At 38.1% G+C, this 9,272-nt stretch overlaps 1 protein-coding gene across 2 annotated transcripts; it reads left to right on the top strand.

Annotated features, from left to right (window-relative positions):
* Positions 1 to 1,703: 1,703 nt before the first annotated feature.
* LOC113528833 (leukocyte cysteine proteinase inhibitor 1) lies at positions 1,704 to 4,576 on the top strand. 2 transcript variants are annotated; one of them, XM_034298788.2, is made up of 4 exons: positions 1,704 to 1,791; positions 3,725 to 3,798; positions 4,122 to 4,226; positions 4,377 to 4,576. In XM_034298788.2, the coding sequence occupies exons 2-4, from the start codon at positions 3,742 to 3,744 to the stop codon at positions 4,491 to 4,493; spliced, it is 279 nt and encodes a 92-aa protein (XP_034154679.2). In that variant the 5' UTR covers positions 1,704 to 1,791; positions 3,725 to 3,741; the 3' UTR covers positions 4,494 to 4,576. The 2 variants fall into 2 exon arrangements, with proteins under 2 accessions (XP_034154679.2, XP_034154680.1); XM_034298789.2 differs by lacking the exon at positions 1,704 to 1,791 and having other exon boundaries at positions 3,694 to 3,798.
* Positions 4,577 to 9,272: the final 4,696 nt, after the last annotated feature.

The following is a 9,272-nucleotide window of genomic DNA, read 5'->3' as shown; positions in this document are numbered from 1 at the left end:
CTTTGCTTGTATTTCCCTATTTGTAAGTCACTTTGGATAAAAGTGTCCGCTAAATAAATAAATGTAAACGGAAGTCAATTAGAGTATCTATTTTACTTCAAAATAATAGTTAAGAGACGGATTTATTTAATCTTTTATTTACTATATCAGACATTCAGTGGGTCAAAGGCATTCACTTTGTTAGTATTTGATGTTGCCTTTTAATTGCTTAACTTGAATCTTGAACTCTTGTTGTAACCTTTCACAAGCTTCTCACAATACTTTACTGAAATCTTTGTCCATTCTTCCTGACAGAACTGCTGTAACTCAGTCAGGTTTGTGGGCCTCTTCACTCAGATGTGCTTTTTCTGTTCAGTCCACAGATTTTCTGCAGGATTCTGGTCAGGGCTTTGTGATGAAGGCTCCAACACTCTCACTTTGTTGTCTTTAACCCGTTTTGTTACAACATTGTTCCTCCAATGCTGCCTCTTCATGTACCTAGGGTTAATGATTGACTTATCTGAAGATTCCTTGGAAAATCCTTTTGTCTGGCCTTTAAAGTAAATTATGGTTTCTCGTGAATCTCTTTAAAGTGATATAATAAATAACACAAATATGATGCAGGCAACAAATTCATTCTAATCTGCCCCTGCTGGACCCTTGAGCAAGATCCTCAACTGCTCAGTTGTATAAATGAGAGAAATGTAAGTCACTCTGGATAAGGGCATCTGCCCAATGGCATAAATATAGATGTAAAACATCACTGTAGTAGGGTAATGATTACCCATAATGCACTAGAGTACAGGAATAGGGAGGAGGTCATCAGTTCAGTCACATGGAGCTGTATAATGAAGAACCGTTTATACATTTACAGTCAAATGTACAAATTCCCAAGTTCACTGCTTTTAAAATAACATTTTATTTTACATAAAACACACCGTTTCACTCGTTACTAATTTTACTGAAATATTTATCGTTTTAACATTAATCTGGGACAGAGTGTTTTTATACACTTCAGGGTTCGCGTTCCTCCATTACCTTCATCAGATCAGGTCAGTAAATCACACTCACACCACATGATTCAAGCTAGTAGATCACATTTTTGTTCACATTAAATTTGGTGTAAGCAATTAAATTAGATGTTAAAGAGTAACTAAATGTTTTTATGTAAACCACACGAGCCATATTCTCTTAACTCTGAGCGTATATTCCCCTTTTTCAGCGTGGGGTTAATCCATCATTGGTTATAATTACTGTTATTGTATTTCACACCACAGTGCTGGTGAATTCTGCATTGTGATTGGTCAGAGGGTGTTGATTAGTTTTCTATAACAGCAGCTGTGACAGTCATGTAGCTGCAGATCACAGGTTTATATTAATGAGCTCCTTCTAATACATTTTCGTTTCCATAGTAACAGCTCATTCACCTCCTTTCATAAATCATGCTCTTTAAATCAGCACAGGTTTGTTGGCTCTTTTTTATGTTCACTCTTAGTTGGTTTGTCACTGCTATAAATGTTCAAAGTTTAAAATAATCTAAGATCATAATTAAAATTATTGGCACTCTAGCACTTCTTTGCAAATGACACAGATTTTCTCTAAAAATAAGTTGCATTTGTTCTAAAGAGGCTGTGTTGATCTACACATTGAGGTCTCTACAGATTCATCTGTAGTCTTTCATTCATCTTCAGTAAGTGTTTTATCTGGTTTTATCCTGGTCAGAGGGGCAGTGGACCTGAGGTCTATCCCGGGAACACTGGGCATGAGGCAGGAATACACCAGTCCATCAAAGACAGAATTCCTAGTCTTGAGGTATCCTAATTCTAATTCTGACCTCTTTTGGTAATTATTTAGTTGTTTTATGCCTCTGCCGCTAGGTGGTGGAGTCATTATTTTTTTTAGCTTCTCTGTCTGTCTGTCTGTCCATCTGTCTGTCCATCTGTCTGTCTGCTTGTCCATCTGTCTGCCCATCTGTCTGTCTGTCTGCCTGCCCATTGCTTTCTTGAATAGCTTCCTTCCTGTTTGAGGTATATTTTAAGGGGATTCTGCCAAACAAATTAGTCACAAGATGGACTAGACTTGTTTTACATCTTACCATTAACACAAAAAATTCTCTTCAATCCATTTAACACATGAAACACTCCAGGTTAGCTCTTTATGTTGCAAAACACTGGAATTATTAACCCAATGTGTGCAAAATCCTCCAAAAACAACAAGCAAATGATCGTCAATGGGAAATGATCATGATCATGTTCAGGCCCTTAAAGATGAATGTGGCAGATAAAATGAGTCGTATATATTTTAACTAAAATGTTCTGCATCTTGAAGTGACTTTAAGCAGGTATTTAGATTTTTCCTGTCATCAAACCTGGACATGTTGTATTCATATTGCACAAAGCTATAAATATTAATATGTAATATTTATTAATATATATGTTGTTTATTACTAAAATCAAAGTAAAGAGTCTGTGTTGCTTTATAAAAAAGAAAAGTTATAAAAACTGAAAGTCATATATCTGACTCATAACTAACTATATGACTCAGTTTTTATAACTTTTTTTATATATATAAAAGAGCTAGGACTTAGCTTAATAAAAATAAACATTGAAGATTTGATGAAAAAATGTCATATTATTATATACATTCAACTGAATGTATAATAATGTTTTTATTATTTTAGAAATGTTGAGTATATGGTTTTGTAAAAATAATACTTTTTGATTATTGTCTGTTGAATTAGTTTTGTAATTATAGTTTCACGTTTATAGAAATGAATTTAACAGTAGAACTGTGATTTTTATCTACAGAATCTTTATATTGCCACAGAAAAAAAATCCCCTTCAGCATTTTATTATAACATTAAAACATAACATTATTATGAGAAAGCATGTCATAATGTGAAAACATCAGGTTATTGCATGAAAATACTGTTATTACTAGAAAATTGCATCATTACATGTCCTGGACACAGTCTACGAATCCCTACCTAGTGGTGATTAGGTGGAAGCTCCACCACTCTTTTCACCTGAGTGTCCAGTACATACAACCTCAAGTCTGACAATACACAAAATATCATAAAATATAATCACAAAATCCATGGACTTTATCTCAAGGTGCTCTGGTACCAAATACATCACGTTCAGATCCAGGAAGCTGTTCCTCCCAATCCTGCCTCTTCAGATACCTAGGGTTAATGACTGACTTATCTGAACATTCCTCAGAAAGTCCTTTTGTTCTGCCTTATCTTATCTTATTTTATCACAGTTTCCTCAGAAAACTGATATAACAAATAAAACAGATGTGATGTTAGCACCAGATTCTGGCTTATGTAAATGTTTTGTAAATGTCAGAAGAATCTGATAGAAATTTTAAATAAAAAAAGCACTTACTAGAGAAAATAAAATAGTAAAGTCAGGGCTGTGATGTGTAAAATGTAAAGGGGTTTATTGGTCTGAACATCAATGCAGTAGTTTAGTGATTACCCATGATGCACTAGGGTGTTTACAGGGATAGGGCATCAGTTCATTCCCTTGGATCTGTATAATAATGCATCATTTAACCTTCATCCATGTCCTGTTTAACTGGAGTGTCCTGTTAAACAAACAAAAAAAAAGTGTGTGTATGTGTGTGTGTAATTTCCAAAGTAATTTCATCATGCTGCATCATCGTGACAGTATAAATATGTCGACTTTACACTGCATCTCATACGAGTCTCTGACTATCTGCTGAAATATTCTCACTGCAGGAACCTTCTGAAACATCATGTCTTGGTCCAGCTGGAAAGAAGTTGATAATGAAATGGAGAGCATCAGCAACAAGGTGAATGACAATTTCTGTTTTTCATTAATGTTCCCATGCTGGTGTTATGATTTGGTTTATTTCGTAAAGACTGTGATGGGGTGAAATTTACTGTTACGCGGCTTAGAGCTTTTCACAGAAAATCGTTCAGCATTTGAGTTTTAAAGAATATCTAGACATATATAAATACGTCACCCGGCATGAGAACATCCCTACCTTATGGAGTAAAAATGAACAATAAAAATTAAACATTAATGAAGGAAATTGCAGTAAAATGGTATAAACATTCAAACTGTTTCATGAAAGTGAATGTGTGTAAAAGCTGATGATGATCTTTATTTTAGGTCAAACATGATGCTGAACAGAGGTGTAACAAGATGTTTAACACTTACAAGCACCTGGTGTACAGAACCCAAGCAGCAAACGATGGAACAAACTACGAGCTCAAGGTTTGTGAGTCTGTGTGTGTGAGAGACTAAAAACAAATACATAAAGCATAACACAACAGACTTTAAAAAAAAACTTGATGGGTTTTCAATATTTTTCTTAATTTTAATTTTTTAATATTTAGTATTTCATATTCTCTCTCTCTCTCTCAGTTGTATGTGGGAAATAACGAGTGTCTTGTCCTGATTGTTTGGAAATCCACCGATCCATCAGTGCCACTGAACCTGAGAAAAGCTGACGTCCAGCCACTGCCTGAAGCATCTGCATGAAATGGATCTGATCTGAATATTTTTAGCCTTTAAAGGCAGTAAAAAGATTTCTTATATCAGAAATAAAGTTTAAAGCAGCATGAGTTTTTGTTTTGACTCAGTTTTTATGTTTAGTCTTTATGTTGTCACTGAGTGCAGATGTAAACATCGAGGTCTCTGCAGATGAACTTCTGTATCCTTGTGTCTGAACTATACAGACCATTTCTTAATTTTATTTCATTTCATTTTTAAATAGGTTTATTGCAGCACTTTAGCTTTTATTTATTTACAAATAAAGGAAATAGCTGTTTCCTACAAATACTTCACAAATATCAAGTGTTGAATTTTGGTACTAATTTCGTGCATAACTTGTGTGGCAATAAAAAATATAGGGAAAAATGCAATTATCTCTAAATATCAACCAACAATCACACAACAACCATCATCCAATAAACAAAATCAATAAAATGTCAAAGATTGATTAATAATAATAATAATAATAATAATAATAATAATAATAGCACTTGTTTTAAGCCCAATAAACTGACTGTTATAAAATGCTAAATGAAGCAGATCACATTTTATTGGAGTCTCTGTCTCTGATCCAATCCCGGCCTTATCTCATTTCCTGAGCAAATTACTTCAGTTTTATCTCAACACACATATCTTCTGGTTCTAGTAAGGACTCCAAGTGGAGCTTGGTTATGCAGTAGCAGCATTTCCTGCATCAGTGAGGACGTATTTCTTAGCTATGTAATATTCCTGAGATTAAAAAGGCTAATTTCCTAAAATTATTATCTACATGAGATTCAAATGAGAGACTGGAGTCAATAATTACACCAAGTTCTTTCACTGTTGCACGAGATGCTGAACATCCATTTAACATTTATGGAAGGAGTCTCGGTTGTAAGTGCTTTGCAACAGTCACAGTGCTTTAAAATTTTCAGGATTGAGGAGTTTACGCTTTCTGGTTTCTCTGTAAAATAACAGGCTGCATTTTCTGAGAGAGAGAGAGAGAGAGAGAGAAAGAGAGAGAGACTATGACTTTTAAGATGCCTTTAATGCATCAGTCTAAAATATTTACATATTTGCATATTTACAAATAACACCATTGAACACCCAAATCCCTGACCCCTACGCAGTCTGTTCTTCTTTTCATATAAAAAGAAAGTCCACACTCAGAACACATTTACATGTCCACAAAAGATCAGATATCCAAGTTCTAGTAGACTGAGTTTATAGAGCCAAGTATTTGTCCAGTGTTTGCTCAGGATGCAGGAGTGCTGACTTCACAAACCTAGACTTATCAGGAAAGTAACTTGACAGTGAAACATTCCTCTTTCCTTTAGACTGTTCTAGAAACCAGTTGATCTCTGGCTGAGTTTCTGTCACACCTGAGCAGTCCGAGTAACTCGCCTCACCTGAGGACATCTCACCTTCCTCCATGTGTGTGAGCTGTTCTCCTGTAGCACCTGTACTGCACTCTGGCCTTTCACTGTCTGACAGTACTGTGTTTACTGATTCAGTGCTCTTTTCTAGGATTTTCTTTGGCATTTTCTCGTTTTGGTTTTCATTGTGCTTCTTCCACGTATTTTCATCTCTAATGAAGTTTTCTCCACCTTGGCCGAGTTTCTCCACTTCATTTTGCTTTTGCTCGAGTCCTGTATGTTCTCCTGCTGCAGCTCTGTGGGATCAGTGGCAGTCTGCACCAGGATTAAGATCAGCGTCCGTACAAGAAATAACATTAGTGTCAGCATTGTTTACAGTGTTAGCATCTTTAGCATTCCTGCTGGGTTTAGCACTAACCTCTTCAATCTCGGGCTCCACTGTGTCAGTGCTCTGTGACTCATTAGCCTCGAGCTCTGGTCCCCCGGTGTGCTAGCGCTGACTGTCCCCGATCTGCTGGTGCTGTACCTCAGCCAGACAACTCAACTTTTTAGGCCCCATGTCCACACACTCAAAACATCTCAGGCTTTCAGTACTGGCGATCACAGTGTAGCTGCTGTCTCCATGAGTACATTTAAAACTTACACTCACCGAGCACTTTATTAGGAACACTTTACTAATACTGGGTAGAGCCTCCCTTTGCTCTCCAACCAGCCTCAATTCTGCATGGATTCCACAAGATTTTTCAGGTGCACTTTCATGCTGTGAGTCTCCCGTTCTACCGCATCCCAAAGGTGTTCTACTGGACTCAGATCTGGTGTCAGGGTTCAGATCCGGTGCCTGGGAAGGCCACTGAAGAACACTGAACTCATTATCATGTTCATGAAACCAGTCTGAGATACGTTTTGCTGTGTGACATGGTGCATTATCATGCTGGAATGATAAGCCATTAGAAGATGGTAAATTGTGGCCATGAAGGGATGGACACGGTCAGCAACAAAACTCAGATAGTCTGTGGCATTCAAGCCATGATTGATTGGTATTAACAGGCCCAAAGTGTAAGAAGAAAACATTCCCCACACCATCACACCACCTCCACCAGCCTGGACTGTTGACACAAGGCAGGTTGGGTCCATGGATTCATGCTGTTGGTGCTGAATTCTGAGCCTACCATCTGTGTTCTTCAGCAGAAATCCAGATTCATCAGACCAGGCTACATTTCTCCAGTCTTCAACTGTCCAGTGTTGGTCAGCCCGTGCCCACTGAAGCCTCAGCTTTCTGTTCTCAGCTGATGGAAATGGAACCTGATGTGGTCTTCTGCTGTTGTAGCCCCTCCACCTCACGTTTTGACGTGTTTATGCATTCTGAGATGCTTTTCTGCTCACCACAATTGTACAGAGTGTTTATCTGAGTTACTGTAGCCTTTCTGTCAGATTGAAACAGTCTGGCCATTCTCCTTTGATCTTTCTCATCAACAAGGCATTTCCATCCACAGAACTTCTGCTCACTGGATGTTTTTCTTTATTGCACCATTCTGAGTAAACTCTAGGGACCGTTGTGTGTGAAATTCCCAGGAGATCAGCAGTTATGACAGCCCTTTTGGCACCAACAATCATGCCTGGTCAAAATCACTGAGATCGCATTTTTTCCCCATTCTGATGGTTGATGTGAAAGTTACCCAAAGCTGCTGGCCCGAATCTGCATGATTTTATGCATTGCACTGCTATTGGCTGAGATAATTAGATAACTGCATGAATGAGTAGGTGTAAAGGTGTTCCTAATAAAGTGCTCTGTGAGTCTATGTAGATGTAAGGAGCTGCACTACACCGCCGGCAGCCAGCAGAGGGCAGCAGCAGCACACAGTGAGAGCAGCCATTCCAGAGAAATCAGTTGCCCAGAATCCTCCAGGCTGATTAACCTGGATTGCTTGCACCTGCCAGGCAGGATATTTAAGGCGAACCTCTCAGGCTGCTCTTTGTCACACCTTTGTAGAGGGGTGACTGGTATGGTATGGTATGTCAGGGCTTTGTTTGAGGTTGAAAGAAATACAAGAATCAAATGAGAAGGAGAAAAGAAATGAAAAGAAAAGAAGAAAATTGGGAAAAAGAGAAAGAAAAGAAAAACAAGACAGAGTTGGAAAGAAGACTAGAAAAACTAAAAGATAAAAGTATCTCAGGTCTTTTTTATATATATATATATATATATATATATATATATATATATATATATATATATATATAAATATAAATTTTAATAATAATATGTAAATATGAAGTGAAGTGAAGTGATTAAGTGTGGTGACCCATACTCAGAATTTGTGCTCTGCATTTAACCCATCCAAGTGTACACACACACACACACACACACCCGGAGCAGTGGGCAGCCTTTTTTTGCTGCGGCGCCCGGGGAGCAGTTGGGCGTTCGGTGCCTTGCTCAAGGGTCTCACCTTAGTCGTGGTATTGAGGGTGGAAGAGAGCGCTGGTCATTCACTCCCCCCACCTACAATCCCTACCAGACATGAGACTCGAACCCACAACCTTCAGGTTCACCTTCGGGTTACAAGTCCAACTCTCTATCCATTAGGCCCCGACTGCCCCCTGCGTGTAGTGTGCTGGACCGGGATGCAGTCACACAAAGACCACACACAGAATGAGATCCAGCTCTGGCTTTAATCTGCAACAGGAGAACTAATCAGTGGCTCACAGGCGACAGCTTCTCCCTCTCTGGTGTACACAGAGTTGTTTGCGGGGAGAAGCATCGGTACATGCATTCATTAGCCTCTTAACAGGTAGACTGTGGCTATTACATGTCGCAAGAGGGGAAACCCCATAGGTGTTCCACTGATAGCGCTCCCTCCCAAAAACAAACACCCGAAGAGACGTTCTGCTACTTTAATGTTGCATTCTTATAACTTATGAACAATAAAAAGAACAAAATTTTTGAAGTTCATTAACTCAACCTTGTTACGAACATATAGAACATATAACAGCATAGACAGCATATTAAAAAAATATTAATACAATATAGGAAGGAAGAGACAAAGCAAATTAAATTAAGTCAATGAATTATTCATACCAGTTACATTCTTCCCCCTTGAACTTCACAAATGTCGACTATGACGGGGATAGTGTATATACTGGTGTACACAAATAGACCAACTGTTATCCAGAATATTGTGCAACAAACTAATGTTTCCCACGCACAGGGAAGGTGAGAACGGCAGGTTGATCAGGCCCACTGCAATCACCTGCAAAAGGTGCCTTAAACACCATTTGGGACAACATGTGCTGAGACTCACTGACTCACAGATGCTTAACTCTACAACTTAAATGGGAAAAAACAATAGGCTAATACAATGCATTCTTATTTCAATAAAGATCTTACAACCCCACCAACTCGACTTAGAGTTTTGAT

This window comes from Pangasianodon hypophthalmus, chromosome 23, assembly GCF_027358585.1.
Source record: "Pangasianodon hypophthalmus isolate fPanHyp1 chromosome 23, fPanHyp1.pri, whole genome shotgun sequence".
Classification (NCBI taxonomy): Eukaryota; Metazoa; Chordata; class Actinopteri; order Siluriformes; family Pangasiidae; genus Pangasianodon; species Pangasianodon hypophthalmus.
Note: the sequence above shows the minus strand (reverse complement) of the source record. Positions and strands in the feature narration are given on the sequence as shown.

What these genes read in the sequence shown, in the direction of transcription:
- LOC113528833 (XM_034298788.2), top strand. Translation starts at nt 3,742, where the DNA reads ATGTCTTGGTCCAGCTGGAAAGAAGTTGATAATGAAATGGAGAGCATC. An exon ending in TGGAGAGCATCAGCAACAAG is followed by an intron (nt 3,799 to 4,121) that starts GTGAATGACAAT and finishes TCTTTATTTTAG; the next exon opens with GTCAAACATGATGCTGAACA. An exon ending in GAACAAACTACGAGCTCAAG is followed by an intron (nt 4,227 to 4,376) that starts GTTTGTGAGTCT and finishes TCTCTCTCTCAG; the next exon opens with TTGTATGTGGGAAATAACGA.